General features: G+C 35.7%; 5 protein-coding genes across 5 annotated transcripts; 3 read left to right on the plus strand and 2 right to left on the minus strand.

The window, feature by feature from the left end:
- Window positions 1-315: 315 nt before the first annotated feature.
- LOC18020973 (BTB/POZ domain-containing protein SETH6) lies at window positions 316-2,851 on the plus strand. Its single transcript, XM_006404216.2, has 4 exons — window positions 316-579; window positions 745-811; window positions 874-2,067; window positions 2,156-2,851. The coding sequence occupies exons 1-4, from the start codon at window positions 488-490 to the stop codon at window positions 2,744-2,746; spliced, it is 1,944 nt and encodes a 647-aa protein (XP_006404279.1). The 5' UTR covers window positions 316-487; the 3' UTR covers window positions 2,747-2,851.
- Window positions 2,852-4,212: 1,361 nt separating this feature from the next.
- LOC18020974 (non-specific lipid-transfer protein 2) lies at window positions 4,213-4,729 on the minus strand. Its single transcript, XM_006404217.2, has one exon. It carries the CDS (start codon window positions 4,637-4,639, stop codon window positions 4,331-4,333), a length of 309 nt encoding a protein of 102 aa, XP_006404280.1. The 5' UTR covers window positions 4,640-4,729; the 3' UTR covers window positions 4,213-4,330.
- A 7,711-nt stretch (window positions 4,730-12,440) lies between these two features.
- Window positions 12,441-14,787, plus strand: LOC18020975 (probable serine/threonine-protein kinase WNK3). The gene is made up of 8 exons (XM_006404218.1): window positions 12,441-12,509; window positions 12,609-12,646; window positions 12,782-13,009; window positions 13,126-13,349; window positions 13,427-13,584; window positions 13,677-13,839; window positions 14,006-14,134; window positions 14,240-14,787. Exons 1-8 carry the CDS (start codon window positions 12,441-12,443, stop codon window positions 14,785-14,787), a joined length of 1,557 nt encoding a protein of 518 aa, XP_006404281.1.
- A 277-nt stretch (window positions 14,788-15,064) lies between these two features.
- Window positions 15,065-17,150, plus strand: LOC18020976 (pentatricopeptide repeat-containing protein At3g48250, chloroplastic). Its single transcript, XM_006404219.2, has one exon. It carries the CDS (start codon window positions 15,105-15,107, stop codon window positions 16,956-16,958), a length of 1,854 nt encoding a protein of 617 aa, XP_006404282.1. The 5' UTR covers window positions 15,065-15,104; the 3' UTR covers window positions 16,959-17,150.
- Window positions 17,151-19,333: 2,183 nt separating this feature from the next.
- Window positions 19,334-20,718, minus strand: LOC18020977. The gene is made up of 2 exons (XM_006404220.2): window positions 20,423-20,718; window positions 19,334-20,333 (listed from the first exon to the last, which is right to left on the minus strand). The coding sequence occupies exons 1-2, from the start codon at window positions 20,586-20,588 to the stop codon at window positions 19,933-19,935; spliced, it is 567 nt and encodes a 188-aa protein (XP_006404283.1). The 5' UTR covers window positions 20,589-20,718; the 3' UTR covers window positions 19,334-19,932.
- Between the last annotated feature and the right edge of the window lie 579 nt (window positions 20,719-21,297).

Here is a 21,297-nt window from a genome sequence, read left to right on the forward strand (position 1 = left end):
TACTATTAATATGATCAGGTATAAATAAAATAAATAATCATTGATACATTTTAAATACATTAAATATAAACCACATGTGTGACAAAATAAAATAAAATATTTATACCATAAAATTTCTGGTGAAATGATACTCAACACTCATAGTCTCAGACTACCTAAAGTAAGCGGGATTAGTGTCTTAATTCCCGGAAGATAAAGTTTTTATTAAGAGAAAAAAGGTGATGATTGTGCTTTAATTCTTACATGAATTCTTGTGAATTATGTACTCACTCCATCGCACAATCTTTCATATTGTCAAGGCAGACAGAGAGAAAGAGAGACACAGAAGAGCATTTCTGCAGCCGACAGAAGGAACATTTTTGGTAGAAACACAAAAGCATATTTTGCAGGTCTTTGCCATAACATCGGATTGCTAAATTGTCTGATTAGAAACAGCAAACCCACAAATAAAAAAGCTTGGATCTTTTTCGGAAGAAGAGATCTTCTAATGGGTGTTGTTAGTATTCCTGAGTCGAAGCAACTTATTTCTGGGAAAAGAGTATTTCGTCCAAGCTCCAGCATCAGACACACTCCTCAATGGTACTATACTCATCTCTCACTTTCTTTTTCACTTTCTCTCAGAAACAAACAAGAAAAACCTACAAAGATTCAACATTTTTGGCTTATGGGTCCTCCAAAGATGACAACTTTTCAACAAGTATTTTGCACAAAATTACCCTAAGCTCTGTGTCTGTGTGTTTCCAGGCCGGTCTCGGATGTTACGAGTGACTTAACCATAGAAGTCGGCTCTGCAACCTTTTCTCTTCACAAGGTAACCTAAAATTCAAACTAAACTCGTGAATGAGAAGACATTTATTGACTCTGTTTTTTCAGTTTCCTCTCGTCTCTCGGAGTGGAAGAATTAGGAAGCTTCTTATGGATTCAAAAGAAACAAAGAACGCTTATCACCTGAACCTAACCGCAGTTCCCGGCGGCTCAGAGGCGTTTGAGCTCGCCGCGAAATTCTGCTACGGCATCGTCCTCCAATTCACCTCTTCGAACATCGCAGCGTTGAGATGCGTGGCTCATTACCTGGAGATGACAGAGGAATTGTCGGAGAAGAATCTCGAGGCGAGAACAGAGGCTTACCTTAAAGACTCGATTTTTAACGACATCTCTCACTCCATAACCGTTCTTCACTCCATCGAGAAGCTATTACCTGTAGCTGAAGAGATTAACCTCGTTGGGAGGCTCGTGAACGCGATCGCTGTAAACGCTTGCAAAGAACAGCTCGTGTCTGGTCTCCTCAAGCTTGATCAGAAATTCGGCTGCGTCACGGGGAGATTAGTAGCGACAGAGATGGAGAAACCCTCTGATTGGTGGGGAAGGTCTCTGCCTATCCTCAAGCTCGATTTCTTCCAGAGAGTCGTCTCCGCCATGAAATCCAAAGGGCTTGATCATGAGATCATCAGCGAGATCCTTATGAGCTACGCTCGGAAGTCACTGCAGATCATCAGAGAACCGAGTCTCGTCAAAGGAAATGCGATTCTTGATTCGGATCTTCAGAAGAAGCAACGAATCATCCTCGAAGCGATCGTGGCGCTTCTCCCTACGCAGGCGAACAAAAGCTCGATACCGATCTCGTTCTTGTCAAGCTTGTTGAAGACAGCTATAGGATCTTCGACCTCTGTTTCTTGCAGATCGGATCTTGAGAGAAGGATAAGTCACCAGCTTGACCAAGCGATTCTTGAAGATATTCTGATTCCGGCGAGCGTCGTCGGTGGTGCCATGTACGATACCGACTCGGTGCAGAGAATCTTCTCCATGTTCTTGAATCTTGATGAGTGTGACTACGAAGACGATGTTGTTGACGAGAGCGAGATGGCTATGTACGATTTCGAAGGGCCTGAGTCTCCGAAACAGAGCTCAATCTTCAAAGTGTCTAAACTGATGGATAGTTACCTAGCTGAGGTGGCTCTCGACTCGAGCCTCTCTCCTTCTAAGTTCGTAGCTCTCGCTGAGCTTCTCCCTGACCATGCTCGTGTCGTCTGCGATGGTCTTTACCGAGCCATTGATATCTTCCTCAAGGTAAATCACAAAAGCTAAGAGAGAGCATCTCTTTTTTCGTTCTTGCTTATGATTCTTGATTTGAGTTTTTGGTTTTTGTTTGAGTTAGGTTCATCCCAACATGAAAGACTCAGAGCGTTACCGTCTCTGCAAGACAATCAGCTGTCAGAAACTGTCTCAAGACGCAAGCAGCCACGCGGCACAGAACGAGAGGCTTCCCATCCAAATCGCTGTTCAAGTCTTGTTCTACGAACAGACTCGGCTCAAGAACACGATGACAAGCGGAGGCGGTAACGGTCTAGGCGGTTCGAGCCAGAGCCAGTTCTTCTTGTTCCCGGGACAGTTTCCGAACCGCTCGGGAAGCGGTATGGCGAGTGGAGCGATCTCTCCGCGAGACAACTACGCGTCTGTGAGGAGAGAGAACAGAGAGCTTAGGCTTGAGGTGGCGAGGATGAGGATGAGGCTTACTGATCTCGAGAAGGACCATGTTTCGATGAAGAGAGAATTCGTGAAGCCGAGCAGGAGAACGCGTTATGGACTGTTTAGGAAGCTTTCAAGAGGTTTTAACAAGTTGAACGCAATGGTGTTGAGATTAAGGAGCAGCCAAAGTGTTGCTAGTAATGCTAAGCATACGGAGGAGAAGACGAATTCGGAGAGACGATTTATGTTTCAGAAGAGAAGATGTCACTCTGTTTCTTGACTTTGTAATTCTTGATGCTTTTGTGGTATTTTGAAGTGATTGTGTAAATTTGTAATTTATAGATTGTATAGGGAGAGAGTTAATCATAGTTTTTGGTCTTAGTGACAAGCTCTTCTGAACCATTTCTTTATGTGAAGTGAGTAGTAGTAACCTTCATGGATGATGGATCAAGATTCAAGACAGAAAAAAGTAACAAAACCAATTTTCAGCTCTCTTGCATTTCTCAAACTCCATATTAGCACAATGGTGCAAGTTGGTTCTTGAGGTGGATACTAGACCTAGCAGATATCTTCAGATTTTATGGTATTCGTTGTCCTCTTTGCTCATCCCGGATGAGTTACCAAATTTAAAGGATATCAGGGATTTAGTATCTTACATATTATTCAAAAATGACTATATAGCTAAGAAGATAATTCCTTTTAGTTAATATTTGAACCTACAAATACTTTAGACACAAAAGGGTGTTACTGTTTGGCCACTATAGTTGGTAAACTAAAGTTTTGTAACTTTTGACAGAATTGGGACCCCTTCAAATTATAAATGTTTGGGACCCAAAAGGCAAATGTTTTTTTACCATAAAGCGAAGCACGCCCCTGAAAATACGAAGTGTTGTTGCAAGATGTTCTTGGATTTCTCACCGGCCTGATGCTTCATTGATGGGCCCTAGACAAGTAGGACATATCCTCAGCCAGTCTGCTAATTGCCACCAAATCCACTACTTGTCATCCCATCTAAGTTTAACAATCGGTTCAGGAAATTAGAATTAGGTAGATCTAGGCGACGGCATATCAATTGAGGGTGTGCTTCATAAGTTCATAATCATGCATGATGCATGGATACATGACAAGCATAGGTTTTTTGGGGATTTCTTCTAGAACAACATAGATTTTAAACATTCATCAATCAAAATACAAATCCAAGTTAATCACATTTATAAAAGAAGGGTTTTACTTTCTTCCTATTGGGCCACCTGGCATTTCTATTTTTTTTAAATGAAAAATAAGTTTATTTTATTTAAACTACACATTATACCATATTAAATTCATCCAATTCATGCTCAAAAATATGTAACATCTATGCTTTTTAAAAAGCAAAAAAGAATAATTTGATATTATATCAACTTTTATCAACATTCAATATATATATGATTTTTTATTATACAAAACTAATATATTAAAACTACCCCATAATTTGATATAATATCAACTTTTATCAACATTCAATATATATGATTTTTTATTATACAAAACTAATATATTAAAACTACCCCATCAATATATCCCATCAATACACCCCATCATATACCCCATTAATTATAATAAAAATTTAAATGATTCTTGATGACTGATCAATCTATTTTGTAACGTCTTAAACTTAATAATTTTGACTATTTCCTTATAAATAGCAAATATTTTCTTCTACCACACCACACAACACACAATTTATGTTTACATAAGCCATATATAATGATAAACTCCAAGGTCCCAACCATCATCATCATTTAACTCATTGTTACATAAGTTTCACTTTTGATATTTGTTATCATTAATAATAATTTTTTTTCTTAGGAATATCTTGAGAGCTTCAACAACTCGGAATATGAATCTTACAAGCATCTATCATCTTACGAGCGTTTGGAGAAGTAACAAACAAACTATACTCCGGATTTTTAATATAACCACATAGACATGGTTTTTGCTCCTTCAGATTGTCGCAACAATTTTTAGTTGGTTCCCCTCCCATGCTTATTGTCGGTAAGCACGACCAGAGCTCCATCGGAATACACGATGGTGCCACTTCTCCGAAATCTCCAACTGCGGTTGCTTTGATCAGAAAAGGAGACGACATGGCGACTGTCACGAATGTGATAAGTATTAACGTCGTGAACTTCATATCGTCACACCTTAGCTGAATAGCTGCTTTTCTTTGCTTTGAAAATTTATTCTTTCTTAATAGTATTTTTTTGAGGTTCTGGTGTTGAGGTTCTTAGGATTGGAGAATTCTTTTTATATAGAAGTAATTTTTTACATAATCGTAACCGATACTTCTGATTGGTCGTGCCTGGATAAGAAATATTTATGCATTTTAGCTAGCCGACATTTGGCAACCATGCAGGAGAACGTGAAGGTCATTGTGGAATGTGTAAGTGTACATCCCTTAAAGTGTATATAATAAGTTGGGCTGATTATGCCATTACGTAATATCAAATGGATTTAAAAAATAAGCATGTAAATTAAAAAATGTTGTCTGAGCCCGGGTATTGATTAGGGCCTTCTTAAAACTTTATAGATTCACCGTAACTGAAATTTTTCATTTGGTAAATATATTAACCTTTTATCAGAAAATTGAGTTGTATTGAATTTTTGATTGATTGACTATATATATATATATATATATATATATATGTGTATTTAAATTTTTTTTTTGTAGATTTTTCTTAGAAAGATCTCAGCGAAATAGAAAAGGTTGTGTGTTTCTTATGATTCTCATGCTAAACAAATAACATTGGTACTAGAAATTAATCCGCTTAATATACGGGGTAGTATTTTTAAAATTATTTTTGAATATAATTTTTAATATTAGGAAAATAATGAATTTATATTATTGTAAAATATATTATAAGTTGTACTATAGTAAAGACAAAATTTAAAATATTTTTTTTAAAGTAGATATGGAAAGAAAATGTATAAGATGGTAAAGACAAAATAATTTTTTTTATTTTGTGTTCTAAGAAATAAATTTATAATTAAACTCTAAAACCAGATACAATTAGTCAAATCATATATATAAAAGAAATATTTCACACTTTCGTAATTACGCAATTAAAAACTTATTATGCAATTAAAAATATTCACATTTTTAACTTTATTACGCAATTAAAAATTTAATGGTACACCTACTAGGCAGTTATAAATGTTAATAATTAAATTGATGCAATTATATTTACTAAAAATGAAAGATTTAGTAATGTCATGTCAAAGATTACCCCATTAATATACCCAATCATACATCCTATTAATCACAATAAAAATTTAACTGATTCTCGATGTTCTCGATGTCTGATCAATTTATTTTGTAACGTCTCAAACTTAATAATTTTGACTCTTTCCTTATAAATAGCAAATATTTTCTTCTACCACACCACCCAACACACAATTTTACTAATGATTTTGATTATGTTTTGTTTGTAGATTTGCAGAATTGGATGTGTTTCAGAAAGTTGAAGCAAAATACAAGGTAGATTTTACAGTTTAGAATTTGATTTCTTGCAGTAAACTAATAAAAATAGCAGACAACTAACACATTCTGGATTATTGCGTGGCTAGGCAGAAGAAAAATAAAGAGGAGATGATGATGAAGTTGAGCATTTAGACACTACAAAAAAATCTCTGTTTAGCGTAAACTATGTTAATTAAAAATCTGTGTTTCATTTATTGAATCTTTTAGTCATGCCAAACTTCTTATTGTTGTTTCTAACAATTTATAGTTCTCTTTCGTTGTAATGTTGCTAATTGTAATGTTGTTTCTTTGTTACTTCAAATTTGGTAGTCTTGATAAATTCTGGTTTTAAATTTAAATTTGCTGAAATACATATAGATTTTTTAATAATTTATATCTAAACAAAATATTCTGGTTTGAGTATGGTTCATTATTTTTTGACTTTATCATGTATATTATAATTTTTTGTAAACAAATTCTATCATGTATTTGGATGAAGTTCAAGAAGGGGAAGAAAAACGGTGAATGCTTTTGAGAGAGAATTTCAAGCTCTAATCATAGCAATGCAACAAATATATTGGTCTTGTGGCTATAATAAAGTCTTTTCTTAAGATTCTGGTTCGAGTATGGTTCATTATTTTTTTACTTTATCATGTATATTTTTTTTTGTAAACAAATTTTATCATGTATCTGGATGGAATTCAACAAGGGGAAGAAAAACTGTGAATGCTTATGAGAAGAAATTTCAAGCTCTAATCATAGCAATGCAACAAAAATGTTGGTCCTGTGGCTTAAATAAAGTATTTTCTTAAGGTCTTCAGTTAGAAGAACAAAATTTTCATGGGTTTGAAAAAATTCCAATCAACCTACTAATGGTTTGGCAAAAAAAAAACATACTATTTTAATTAATGTGGCTTTTGTAATCTCTGATGATTTACATTGTGACTATGTTAATTCTCAGATATTAATGAAATGCAACTGTTAAAAAGAAAAAAAAATACCTAAAGTGTAACAAACAAAACTTACAAATGAGTTACAATATGGAGAATGAAGCACATATATGATTTTAATTTGTTTATTGTCTGAAGATTTTACCATTTCTTTTTAAATAAAAATTTTTGCAATTATTTACAATCTTATAGTGTTTATAACAACAATAGAAATTTAAAAGTTTAATCTTAAAGTTTTCTTAAAATCAAATTTTGTATATACACATTAAATTACCATTTAATACCAAGATTTGTATAAGAATAAATACCTGTTCACCTATTATCTCACACTACCATATCACATTTTCACGTTTTTATTTGTTTTTATTAACTTTCAATCATTTAACAGTTTTTTTTTTCTTTTTATCTCACATTTTTACAATTACATATGGTAGAAATAGTTTGCAACACATACTTTATTCATTTTTGGGTGAAATTCTCGTTTATAATATATGTTATTCTCATAGTATTTTAATGTTTAAGATAATTACCTAATTTTTTTAACTGTTCATAACATATAACTATATATAAATTAAGAAGTTCAAGCTTTTTTTGTCGATCTCATGAAAAAATTAAGTTATTTACCTTTCATATATATACTTATAAACACAATTTTGTAATTTATGTATAAAAAAATAATTATATACAAATTATAATTCACACATCGCGTGGACAATCATCTAGTTCAAATGCAAAAATGAATATCAGAGCATAATATAATAGAAAAAAAAAATGACTCACAAGTCACAACGAGTTAAAACATACAAAAATATAACATTGCAAACATAGATAATGGAGTTAAAGATCCTACATTGCATTAACGCATTTAATATATATAATGGAAGTGAAAGTAATGTAGTTTTTCATGTGTATATATGTAGACTTTGATGATTTTAAAGTTATTGGGATGATCCTCTACGTTTTGGAGGAACACAGATTCTTATGTTTATTCTAAGACATGAGCATCGAAATTTCAAGTAGTTTAAGAAAATAACACACTTTGTTTATAAGAATAAGTCTCTTATTAATGTTTAAAAACTAACTCAAAACTAAACACCAAAGCTTGTGTATCTCTCGTTGATACAACTTCATCAATGACTTATATATATATATATATATATATAGTGTCTAGCACAACTTTGTTAAATCACTTTCCTTTTCCTATTAGAACTAGATATCTCCTAATCCTAAAAGGAATTACCAAAACCCTAACTAACTTCTTAACCGACTTGCGAAGTGTCTTGGGCTTTGGCTTAATATCAATGCTTAGAGCACATGTATTCATGATTTCTTTTGGGTTTTAACCCAACAAATATTAATAAACAATTGGGTCAGAATGAATTTGTGTATAAAACATCTCAGCCCAACGAGATTTCTGAGATAGTTCATATCTGTCTCATGCGGACGCGTGGCGAGATATGAGTGGCTCGTGTGTTTTTTTTTGGGCCAGATCTGCGAAATGAGATTCATTTTCTCAAAAAAAAATTCTTTCTTCCTCCTTCCTTGGTCGTCTCGTCTTCCTCCTTCCTTCGCCGTGTCAGAGCATTCCTTTCCCGGTAAATCTTCTTCTCTACGCCGTGTCAGAACCTTTTAGTTTTGATCGATTCGTTTTCCGTGTCATGATCATTGTTCGATGTCTGTGTTTACAAGTTTTGATTACAAGTTTTTATCGATCGTGGTTTGCGAGATGTTTGACATTTTCAAATACTTTTGCATGTGTGAAAACCGGTTGCATGTGTCTGTGGAAGAAGGATCAGCATTGGGCAAGAACGGTTTCAGACAATCACATCCCTGGTGAGTTCGTTTATTGATTATCGATGACTTTTGTTTGAAGATTGTGTGAAAACCGGATTATTGCTTTGTACATTGATATGTTTTTGATTTTTTATTCTTTAAGACCAAATGAGTATTATTAATAAACCACAAAAGTTAAAAAGTTCATAATGGATCTCAAAACTTAAACTATCATTAAAATTAATAATAAATTAATGCTTATGATACACTAACCAAATCATGAATACAGGTGCTCTTATTCAACATTCTCCCTCTTAAGCTTTGACTTGTTCTTGGACATGTCTTGTACTCCTATTAAGCTTCTCATTTCACTGAACTTGATCCTTGCCAAAGCTATAGTCAGGATGTCAGCCTTCTGCTCAACTCCTGGCACATGTTCCACATCAACTAACTCCTTTTCAATGCACTCTCGTATAAAATTATAACGCTTATGAATATGTTTACTTTTACCATGAAATACGAAGTTCTTCGTGAGTGCCATTGCAGATTTGTTGTCGACTTTGATGACAATATGCTCGGTCTTCCATCCTGTAATCTTGCTCAACATCTCTTGAAGCAAATAGCTTGTTTAGCCGCCTTTGTTACTGCCATAAACTCTGTTTCACATGAAGATAAAGTCATTGTGTCTTGCTTCTGTGAACACCAAGTGATTCGTGAGGAACCAAAGTAAAATATGTGACCTGTGGTACTTCTACCATCGTTCGGATCCACATTGTGACTATTGTCACTAAAGCCAACGATCTTCTTTGTTCCTCCATGACAAAACTTCAAGCCAAAAGCAATTGTCTCTTTAAGATACCATAGTATGTGCTTCATTATGTTACCATGCGACTTGCAAGGACTCTGCATATATTTGCTAGCAACTCCAACAGAGAAAGCCAAGTCTGGTAGTGTGTGTAACAAATACCTTAAGCACCCTACATTCCTTCTATAACACGTAGGATCTATCTCTTCCTTTGAAACCTTTAGCCCGAAATCCATAGGAATTTGAGTCGGATTGCAGGTTTCTAAGCCAGTTTTTGCTAAGATCCTTCGTGCATAGCCTTATTGTTTGATCTCGATTCCATCCTTTCCTTGATGAACTTCGATGCCAAGGTAATAAGTGAGTTTCCCGAGGTCTGAAATATCAAACTTGGTTGCCATTCCTATCTTGAATTCACTTATAACCTTGATAGTGTTTCCTGTGACAAACAAATCATCCACATAAATAACAACTATAAGTAGTGTTCCTTCCTCTTTGCTGCGATACATTGAGCTTTCTTTGGAGCATCTTCTGAACCTCATTCCTTTCAAGATTTGATCTAACTTCGTGTTCCAAGCTTGATAAGCTTGTCTCAGTCCGTATAAAGCTTTTGAAAGCTTGTATACCTTATTTTTTTGCCCTTTTATCTCAAATCCTTCAGGTTGTTCAACATATACATCTTCTTTCAATTCTCCATGTAAGAATACCGTCTTTACATGTAAGTGATGGATCTCCCATCCATGTGATGCTGCCAATGCTATCAACAATCTTATGGTCTCTAATCTTGCAAAACCTCATCAAAAACAATGCCTGATTCTTGTACATATCCCTTAGCCACAAGTCTTGCCTTATACTTGTTGATAGTACCATCTGCATTTTTCTTGATCTTGAAAACCCACTTGAGACCAATGATCTTAGTCTCTGTTGGTCTATCGATTAGAATCCATGTCTTCTTTATGTTGATAGAGTTTATCTTTTCTCTACATGCTTGCCTCCATTTTAACGATCCTCTTGCATCTTTAAAATTCCTTGGCTCATCATCTATTGAGAGTAGTATTCTTTCACACTCTATCGCTGCCTGTAGAACAAAATGATTAAGATGGCCTGGTCTGCGTATTTGACGAGTTGATCTTCTAAGCGGTTGCTCTGTTCTTGTTCAAGTGTATCAGCTTCATTAGGTGGATCTCCATTGTTGTCAGTTTCAGGTTCTTGATTATGATCACTATGGTCATTGAGCTCATTCTCCTTGGTTTCATCATCATCATGTGTTTGATCATAGCCGATTACTGCAAGTCCTTCCCCTGCATCAACTACTTCACCCCATCTCATCTGAAACATCCCTGAATTTCTTCCTGATCCATCTCTTGGTTTATTCCAGTTCCAGCTTGCTTTTTCATTAAAAACCACATCTCGGCTTACTGAAATTCTCCTTGTCTCTGGATTGTAGAGTCTATACGCTTTGGATAACTATCTTATTAATGTTTAGAAACTAACTCAAAACTAAACACCAAAGCTTGTGTATCTTTCATTGATGCAACTTCATCAATAACTTACATATACATATATAGTGTCTAGCACAACTTTGCTAAGCCACTTTCTTTTTCTTATTAGAACTAGATATCTCATAATCCTAAAGGGAATTACCAAAACCCTAACTAACTCTTTAACTGACTTACTAAGTGTTTTGGGCCTTGGATTAATGTCGATGCTTATCCAAAAAAAATAAGTAAGCTCACTTGGCTTTTTAAATTATCCTAGTTACTCAAGAACTCAAATCACAAAGGTCTATTCGCTAGTAAGAGTTTCAAATTAGGAAACATGTTTATTGTACACATAACATAAAACATTCTGAAAAAAGAAAACCAAAACATGACCTAATGGTTATATACTAAAACATAATTGAATCTGTATTTCAAACTGAAGGAGCATGATCAGAGGACCGTAACGGTGGCTGAGGGAGCATAGTGATCGGTGAGGTTAACGACGGAGCTGGTATAGGTTTCCCATCAACGGAAGTCTCGGTGGTGACGCTAGTGTGCTGTTTTTTTTTCCTGTCGTCTGTTTTTTAAAGAAGAGAATGGTAATGAAGATTATTGAACATAAGAGAAGTATAATGATCATCATTTGCACCTCTGGATTCTTTGAGTTCTTCAAGATTTTTTCTTGTGAAGAGGTTTTAAGATCTTTTGGACTGACATAACAATAAGTATACAACGCAGGTTCTCCACGGTACGTAGTTACTATCCCCTTAATCTCTTGGATATATATAAAGTATACAAGGCTTAAAATGTTTGGTTCTTGGAAAAAAATTCTTGCTTCAGGTCTGGTTTTTCTTGTGAAAAGTCTTTCCAATCATAGACTCATATATAGTTTCGAACCTCGATTATGTATACTTACGGACTTACCTAGCAGCTAAAAGTCTGTGACTTGAGGAAGAAGAAAACGACGGAATCTTTTGTTTTACTAGTCATAAGTCATAACCAATTATTCCTGATTCTGTCAGAAAAAACCTTGAAGTTGACCGAGTAAGCAAAAATAATTGATTGAGATACTTAAAATCACATGACAATAAATGATGATATAGATGAGAAAATAAAATAAAAAACCAGATCTATGGCGCGAAAAATGCAACGACCCACACCTCTGCCGCGTGGCCTTGTCCAGTGGATCTGAGTGTCCAAAATTGAAGATGAGAGAGAGAGAGAGCTGGAAACGAGCAAAGCTTAAGCTTGGTTTTAATGGCAGATAAGAAGTCAAATTAACAATTAAATAAATCATTTAATACTCAAAAACAGCTAAGTAATACTTAAGAATCATAATGATAATAATCAGATACTCCTTTTAAATTTCTTCCCAAAGAAGAAAACGTTTTTTTTTTCCTTTGGCTTAGTTCTCTCTTCTCTCAAGAAATCAAATCCTCTGTTTTTTTTTTTTTTTTTGACTCGCAAGAATGCGACAAGAAGAGGAAAATTCCGAGGAAGAATTCGTAGAGATTGATCCCACTGGTCGATATGGCAGAGTCGGTTATTCTTCATTTGATTTCCTTTCTAACCATTTTATTTCTCCATTTAATCTATCGAATCTAATCTTTTTTTTTTTGTTGTTTCTCATTCTGTAGTATAATGAAGTTCTAGGCAAAGGAGCTTTCAAACAAGTGTATCCTTTTTCACATATCTCTGTTTCCTGTTATTACAGAAAAGCTCCAGAGACAAAATTGGTCTCTGTTTTTAACAACAAGAAGAAAAGAAACAGTCACTAAAAGGGTTTTCTTTAATCAGAGAAATTCTTCAGATACAGAGCATTTGATCAACTCGAAGGAATCGAAGTGGCTTGGAACCAAGTTAAGCTAGACGATAAACTCTGTAGCTCAGAGGATTTAGAGCGTCTTTACTCTGAAGTTCACTTACTCAAAACCCTTAAACACAAAAGCATCATCAAATTCTACACTTCTTGGATCGATCACCAACACATGACCATCAATCTCATAACCGAAGTCTTCACTTCCGGAAATCTTAGACAGTCAGATTTCTCCTTTCTTAAAATCTCAAATTGATCAATTTCCTACTGTTTGATTATGTGTTTTAACGAGAACCCTTTTTTGTGTGGATCTATTCGAATTCTCCTCGAGCTTCTAGGTACCGGAAGAAGCATAAGTGCGTTGATCTAAGAGCATTGAAGAAATGGTCAAGACAGATATTAGAAGGGCTTGTGTATCTTCATAGTCATGATCCTCCTGTTATCCATAGAGATCTCAAATGTGATAACATTTTCATTAATGGGAACCAAGGTGAGGTCAAAATCGGAGATCTCGGTCTAGCCGCGATTCTGCACCGAGCTCGCTCTGCTCATAGTGTCATTGGTGAGTTCTTTAAGCTTGTTCATTCTCAAACTCAAACTTTTTTTCTTAGTTATAATTGTTTGTTTGAAATTGCTAAGGCACTCCTGAATTTATGGCACCGGAACTCTATGAAGAAGACTATAATGTACTTGTGGATATATATGCATTTGGAATGTGTTTGCTTGAGCTTGTAACTTTCGAGTACCCGTATGTCGAATGTACAAATGCTGCTCAGATTTATAAGAAAGTTACATCGGTAAGTAATATTTTTTCTCCATCTCAAATCCAATCAAGAATATGATTTTTTTCACTTTGTCAATCCATTTTTTTTTAATGGATGCTTATTAGGGTATCAAACCGGCCTCACTTGCGAAAGTGGCTGATCTGCAAGTGAGAACATTCATAGAGAAGTGTATCGCAAAGGTCTCAGAACGCTTGTCTGCCAAGGAACTACTTGATGATCCTTTTCTGATATGCCACAAGGAAAAGACCGAAATCACCTCTCAAAAAGGTAAATCATACGTTATTAATTTCATCTAAATCATAGACTTCTATCTTAAAACCAATAATTGCGAGTTTGAGACATATAACCATTTTTGGAACAAAAAGTATAGATTGTGTGCTATTTTAGACAATTCCCCATAATAACACTCGCCATGCACTTCTAATCGATACAGAAAATGGACGCAATGGAAGAGAAATCGAAGATAAACTCTCGGATTCTGCGTTAGGTTTATTAACCGTAGAAGGCCAACGTAAAGACCTCAACACAATCTTCCTAAAACTACGTATCACCGACTCCAAAGGTTTTAAACTTTTACCCTTAAAATGTTAAAGAAAAGAAGAAGCTAAGATCGTCATATTAATATTTATCATCATTGAATCTTGATCATTATGACATTTTTATACAGGTCAAATACGTAATATTCACTTCCCATTTAACATAGAGACAGACACATCTTTCTCAGTGGCCATTGAAATGGTCGAGGAATTAGACCTAACCGATGATCAAGACATCTCAGCGATCGCTAAAATGATCGACGCAGAGATACATTCACACATTCCAGATTGGATTCCTTCTAGTTCTCATCTCATTGGAGATGATTATTCAGCAATACACAAATGTTTTTCTTCTCCTGAAACGCTGCGTTTAGATAGATTTCCCTCGGGGAGAAAATTCTGGTCCTCTCCTAAAGCTGAAGCTGCAGATTCACGTTCACCATTCACACAACGTTCTTCTAAGCTTTCTTCATCACAAGGACCGATCAGTGATCACGACGTTGAGGTTATAGTTGAGAAACTTGAGTCTTTGTTGAAGAAACAGAGAGAGGAGATTGAAGAGATGCAGAGAGATCAAGAACGTATTGTTTCTGAGTTTTTGAAGGAGTTTCCTCCTGAGATCTGTGAAGAGGCTTTAGTGAGATTGCAAGTTAAAGATTCCCACTACTTAATGTGTTGAATTTCATTTGTTACGTTTACATTTGTCGACAAACACAAAAAGGTCAATGTTTGATTTTCTTTCTCATATACGCTAAAAGCCTAAAACTAATCAAACATTTGTTTTCTTGCTGGTAAAGGAATCAGGGGCCTAGACTAGATCCAACTATTTGATATAAATGGGCTAAAAGCCCAATAATGAATATCGTCTGATAAAACGCATAGTTTAAGAAGCTCTTAAACCCCAATTTCAGGAAATTGCATCATAAACCCTATTGTCGTCACTCGTCACTGTATCTTCTTCGTTCCGTTTCTATCTGATCGAAGCAGCAAGCAGCCATGTACAGATCAAAAACAGTCCTGTCTTCTCTTCGAAAAAGTTACTCAACGATCTCGACTCGGTCGTATCTAAGCCGAGCTCAGGTGGGGTTTTCCTCAAACTCGTCTTCGCCATTTGATTCCTTTGTAATCCCTAGTCGATTTCCGTGGAAATTCCGCTCTTTTTCTTCGAAACCAGAGTCTATGCTTCAGTTAGTAGTGGAAAATGATTGGTCCAGGGAAGTAGAGGAAGGATTGAAGAAACCGGATATGCCTTTAACCCACGAAACCGCAATCTATGTTCTTAGGAAATTAGATAAGCACCCAGATAAAGCTTATAGCTTTCTCGATTGGGTTATCAGAGAATCAGGGCTTAGTCCAAGTTCTCCACTTTATAGCACGATGCTTAGGATTTTAGTGCAGCAGAGATCCATGAAGCGATTTTGGATGACACTTAGCGATATGAAACGAGGAGGGTTTTATATGGATGAGGAAACGTATCAGACCGTTTACAGTTTGCTTGATAAGGAGAATTCGAAAGCGGATGCTGTGGCTTTGGCTCATTTCTATGAGAGAATGCTAAAGGAGAACGCAATGTCCGTTGTTGCAGGTAATGTTTCTGCTCTAGTTTCAAAAGTGGATTGGAGTTATGAGGTTGAGAGCAAATTGCAGGATATGAAACTCGCTTTGTCGGATAATTTCGTTATCAGGGTGTTGAAGGAGCTAAGGGATCATCCTTTGAAAGCTTTGGCATTTTTCCATTGGGTTGGTGGTAGTTCTTCTGGTTATAAACACAGTACCATTACTTACAACGCAGCGTTGAGGGTATTGGCTAGGCCTAATTCGGTTGCAGAGTTTTGGAGTGTTGTTGATGAAATGAAAGTAGCAGGGCACGAGGTGGATCTTGACACTTATATAAAGGTTTTAAGACAGTTTCAGAAATCTAGAATGATGATCGAGGCAGTTAAGCTTTACGAGCTTATGATGGATGGTCCGTTCAAGCCATCTGCTCAAGATTGTAGTCTTCTGTTGAGGTCCTTATCGGCTGGTCATAAACCAGATTTGGATTTGGTATTTCGGGTTTCAAGAAAATATGAATCAACTGGGAAGTCTCTCTCAAAGGCTGTTTATGATGGAATCCACAGGTCTTTAACCAGTGTAGGGAGATTTGACGAAGCTGAGGAAATTATTAAGGCTATGAGAGACTCGGGTTATGAGCCGGATAACATCACATACAGTCAACTTGTGTTTGGGCTCTGTAAAGCTAAGAGATTAGAAGAAGCGCGTGGTGTCTTAGAACAAATGGAAGCGCAAGGATGTTTTCCGGACATAAAAACTTGGACTATTCTGATCCAAGGGCATTGCAAAAACAGTGAAGTGGATCAGGCCTTTGCGTGTTTTGGGAATATGCTAGAGAAAGGGTTTGATATCGACTCTGATCTGCTTGCTGTCTTGGTAAATGGGTTTCTTAGCCAAAACAGGATCGAGGGTGCGTGCAAATTCCTTATGGAGATGGTGAGAAATGCCAATGTAAAGCCTTGGCAAAACACTTACAAGGCTCTGATAGACAAGCTGCTAGAGATCAAGAAGGGAGAGGAGGCGCTAGATCTTCTTCAGATGATGAAGAAGCAAAACTACCCTGTTTATGCTGAACCTTTTGATGGATATCTTGCAAAGTTTGGGTCTGTGGAAGACGCTAAGAAGTTCTTGGATGTGCTAAGCTCAAAGGATTTTCCTTCCTTTGCAGCCATTTTTCGTGTTATCGAATCTTTCTACCGAGAAGGAAGACTCGCTGATGCGAAAAATCTCGTCTTCATATGTCCCCATCACTTTAGAACACACCCTAAAATCACTGAGCTCTTCGGTGCAGCTTGAGGTAAATCTTAGAACCTCTCTGGAAGTTAGATTCTTTAACATTCATTTCCCTAATCCTCTCCTCTACCTGTTTGCCTGTTGCACGCACGGCAAGGTTATGAAAATAAAGTTTGTAGTGAGTTTATTTTGTAAGCTTTGTTGATGGAACACTGAAGGATGTTGTAGGACTGTTCATAACCAGTTTGTATTTCATTTGTCATTTTTTTGAGCTTTCTCTGTTTCTTTCTTGTTTTTATTAGTGAAAGAAAAAAAAAATTATTATCATTCAGAGAATGCAGTCATGGGAATACAAATGAAGCGAATTTTAGTTTCATCATCGATGTGTTTTTGGCAAAGAATTTCGAAGATGTGTGAATTTGTTGAATCCGTGAATTACGCTTCGATTAATTTGGTTTGGTCTAGCTCAAATCATAGCATATTAGGACCAAATAGGCTAAAGTGTGAGTATATTTTTCAGTACAACTGGTAAGTAATTAAGAGCAAATATAGAGTCTTTCTCTTTGCTCTCATCTCTATGATAACAGATTAAGTTCTTGATGGCAACTAAGATATATAGATCATGTATTACAATTTCTCAAAAGATTTCTGTGAATTTAATCTCTGATGTTTCTAAGTTAGAGACTTTGTTGATTAATTTACAATGGAAATCAGATAGATACTCATAATGCAGTGCTAACACCGTTTTTTTTTTTCAAAAAAAAAAGAGTTTCTGAATTTTAGACGACAAGAAAAGTCATAAAACTCTTATCCGAAGATGAAACCTCCCTACCTGTCTGCCTTGGCCATGTGGGGGGCTTGTTTGCAGAAACATGATAAGCTTATGTGTTTCTTCCTCACACATGCGACTGTCTGATTGATAGCTGAAAGAAGAAAGATCACAAAGAGACATCATATACTAATATACCACTTTATTTATCAGCCAAGAGTTTTGGTCTCAGACGTATTTTTGATCTTTGTTTGTTTTTGAATACATCAACTTCTCCTTGTCTCTTTTACCACAACTTTCTGCGGCTGCATTTGCGCATTGCAAGTACATTTTCTGAAGAAAAAAAATTGGTTTTTTTTTTCCTTTTGTTTAAGTAAACGCAAACGCACAAAACTGTGTTTTAAACAATCAAAATCTTCATAATCAGCCGGATAACATGTGGCCGGATCAGGTTTAAAGTTTGAAAATTGTATAGCGATTATTTTGAACCGGTTTTTAGATCCTATAGCAGATAAGAGAGAATGAAGATTCCGGAAGAAATTTGAAGATTCAGAAAATGATGCAAAGGAAACAACTTTTGACATGGAGCCGGATTATTTGATGCGTAGGTTTTTCGGGTGCGCATCTTATCTTGTATATTATAGGGACCGTGATGCTGACGTTTAACCAGTATTATTCGCACCAAAGTTAGATTTGTGTCTATTTTCGCCTTACATTTCCTATTCCTCCCAACTTTTTACCTGAAAAAGGTTAGACGATTGATTAGCTGAGTGATGCAGTGACATGATTATGACATTTGTTAATTAATTACATCTAACGATGTCGAGTAAATCGAATTTCTCAACAAATGGTCCAATCAAACTTTACACATATATTAATTTTCTTAGAAAAACATTCTTACTAGGTGTAAACACTAAACATAACTCATTTCAAGCTTGTGCCAGTCGCTCCGAATTTTTTTAATTCATTAAATATATAAACGAAAGAAAATATTTGACCTCCGGACCAAACATGGTTAATTTTAATGATTTAATCTAATTTTTAACTAAATAAATGACATAAATTGTTGTCTTCTGTAGCTTCTAGTTAATCTTTTTTTTTTTGGTTCTCACGTATTTATTGTTTGCGTTATCTTTCTCATATTGTGCGCGTTAATGTTGTATTAACATTACATTGTGAACATGTGTAATTTGGTCAATAACTTTTTCAAATCCACGTTTTGGTCCTCCTAAGGTAGTCGACTATAAATAAGTATTCAAACAAGAAAACTTGATAAAAACAAAAATATCGCTTAACCATTTCTCAGTATCTCTTGTGGAATAAAGAACTGTTACAGCTTCGGTTGTCATTTTAGCTTAATCTTAGTCTTAAATTGCGTTCTTAGTCGAGTCTTTTCTCACTAAATTGGTATTTAATAAATTTTTGACTTTGGTCCGTCAGGATCAAATCAATATTCCAGCCTCCAAATTTAATTTGATCTTAGTTTTATTGCGTCTCTCAGGACTTTGGTCAAGTCGTTTTGACAATGATATTTACTGGCTTTGGTCATTTAAATTCTAATTTAACCGAAATTCGTGTGACAAAATCCAAACTTCAATCGCTAATCGTTTATAAGATTTTAAATAACAATTTTTTTTAGAAACGGCTAGTTTGTTTATATGTTCTGGCATCGGATGTATAATATGGATTTTGCTTTGAGAAAAGTATAACTGAACTGGACAAAAACTATTCATTCCTACGCTAGTCTGACTAGACATAGATGTAAAACGACAAATACCAAATTAATATACAAAATACAAAAAGGGATACAAGGGAAACAAACATTTAACAAAAAAAATAAATAAAAAGAAAAAGAAAAGGAGAGCCAAGGAAAAAAAAAGAAAAAAAAAAACTCAGCGTCACTGCGTCAGAGTCTAAGCATACACGTGTGAGGAAATACACCACTGACCCACGAGACACACACGTGCTCTCGCTTCTGACTTCGACACGTTCCACGTCTGGAACGGTCGTAACGTACCACGTATTGAAAAAAACAGACGTTGTACGTTTCCCACATATCTTAACAGCAAAGATAACGGAAGATAAACGGCCGGTAAAAAATTTCCGTCTTCTTCTCCGTCTCATATTCCCGACCTCAAAATTTCAGTAATTTCCTTAATATCTCATCACAACCAAACACATCATCGACCTTTATATAAAAAGCCTAAATTTTATCTCCCTTCAAAATTATTTTTAAAAAAACTCTGATTCTTGTTTTGACGGTCACCGTCAATGCCAGATAAGCTTGGAGTCTCGGTTGTGCACACGGCATTTACAGCAATGAGAATATTCCTCCGCTCGCATACGGAATATTCTACTTGGAAGATTCTCCATCGGAGCCACACAATACCGAGGATGTAGAAGCGTCGGAGATTTCGGTGGCGAAGAAGCCACGACGGAGAACGGAGATTTCGGCGACAGATCGCCGGCGCTCGATGGTGGCGATATGAGCTTAGGAGGCGACAAAATTGCTCGGATCTTGCCTCCGTGGACGCGATCGTATTCCTCCACGATGTTCGCGAGATCCTCGTCTGATTTGACGGAGATTAGCGTCTCGAGATCTCCGTTTGGTAATTGGCACTTCAAATCAACGGAGTATCCACAGAATTCTTCTAATTTCACCATCAGCTCTGAAGAAGAAGAGAGAAATCGAAATCAAAACTCACTTCCTTCGAGAAATTGAAATTGAAATCAAATTTGGGGGAAATTTTGAACGGGCCTGTGAAAGAGATGGAATGGTTAACGGAGAGCACTCTGGTGAAACCTCCGACGTAACGGAGCTTCCCGTCGATTGAACGAGGAAGTATTCTGCCGCCGTAACTACAGAGGAACTTGAGACTGCTTCCGCCGTTCTTCGTTGCCGGATTTTTAGCAGCGGTCACCATTATTAGGGGTTTCTTCGAAAGAAGCTTCTCGAATTTCAAATTGTTGGGAGTATTTTTTGGGGAAGAGGAAATTTGGGAGTGGTGGTTTCTACTTTTTTTTCAGTAGGTTTTGGTTTCTTTGGCTTAAACCGAGAAAAATGGGGGTCGAAGGGAATGTATTTATAACTAGGAAATGACATCATAGTGGGGCCCTATCGTATGTAGGAAAAATGAAAATTCGTTTAATTTGTTTGACATTACGGGGGTGTTTTGGACAATTCTGTTGTTATTTGATCGAATATTCTTTACTTCTTTCATTGCATTAAGCAGAGAAATCGATTTGGTGTATTTTTCAAGTAATTTAAAGTGGCTCATCATGGCTTTAATTATCAATTGATGTTGATTCGTTTGTACAATCTCAAATCTTCCCATGTGAATGAATCGTGTTTTGTATTTGTTTTTACGTAATAGAATAAAGATTAAGCTCCAAATTGACACTTCATATATCATGCTAATGAATTGTTTATATTTTCATCGAATTTTGTTTGTCTGCAATACCCAAAGTAACTCAACGATATAAAGTCAAGCTTAACTTTAAATTTATACTGTAACATCTCGATTTTTTTTAACCAAATATCGGATGTTACTAGATCCTAATTCCGGTTTTATTAAATTAAACCATCTATATTTCCTTCTTTTTATTTCCTTTTTATTTGGACCTTTCCTAATT

This window comes from Eutrema salsugineum, unplaced genomic scaffold (genome assembly GCF_000478725.1).
Source record: "Eutrema salsugineum unplaced genomic scaffold, Eutsalg1_0 scaffold_16, whole genome shotgun sequence".
Classification (NCBI taxonomy): domain Eukaryota; kingdom Viridiplantae; phylum Streptophyta; class Magnoliopsida; order Brassicales; family Brassicaceae; genus Eutrema; species Eutrema salsugineum.

Excerpts from the sequence above, each read along its gene's own strand:
- LOC18020973 (XM_006404216.2), top strand. The coding sequence starts at position 488 with ATGGGTGTTGTTAGTATTCCTGAGTCGAAGCAACTTATTTCTGGGAAA. Across the intron at positions 812-873 it reads CAACCTTTTCTCTTCACAAG|TTTCCTCTCGTCTCTCGGAG; the intron begins GTAACCTAAAAT and ends CTGTTTTTTCAG. Across the intron at positions 2,068-2,155 it reads CCATTGATATCTTCCTCAAG|GTTCATCCCAACATGAAAGA; the intron begins GTAAATCACAAA and ends TGTTTGAGTTAG.
- LOC18020974 (XM_006404217.2), bottom strand. The coding sequence starts at position 4,639 with ATGAAGTTCACGACGTTAATACTTATCACATTCGTGACAGTCGCCATG.
- LOC18020975 (XM_006404218.1), top strand. The coding sequence starts at position 12,441 with ATGCGACAAGAAGAGGAAAATTCCGAGGAAGAATTCGTAGAGATTGAT. Across the intron at positions 13,010-13,125 it reads ACTTCCGGAAATCTTAGACA|GTACCGGAAGAAGCATAAGT; the intron begins GTCAGATTTCTC and ends TCGAGCTTCTAG. Across the intron at positions 13,350-13,426 it reads CTCTGCTCATAGTGTCATTG|GCACTCCTGAATTTATGGCA; the intron begins GTGAGTTCTTTA and ends GAAATTGCTAAG.
- LOC18020976 (XM_006404219.2), top strand. The coding sequence starts at position 15,105 with ATGTACAGATCAAAAACAGTCCTGTCTTCTCTTCGAAAAAGTTACTCA.
- LOC18020977 (XM_006404220.2), bottom strand. The coding sequence starts at position 20,588 with ATGGTGACCGCTGCTAAAAATCCGGCAACGAAGAACGGCGGAAGCAGT. Across the intron at positions 20,334-20,422 it reads CCATTCCATCTCTTTCACAG|AGCTGATGGTGAAATTAGAA; the intron begins GCCCGTTCAAAA and ends CTTCTTCTTCAG.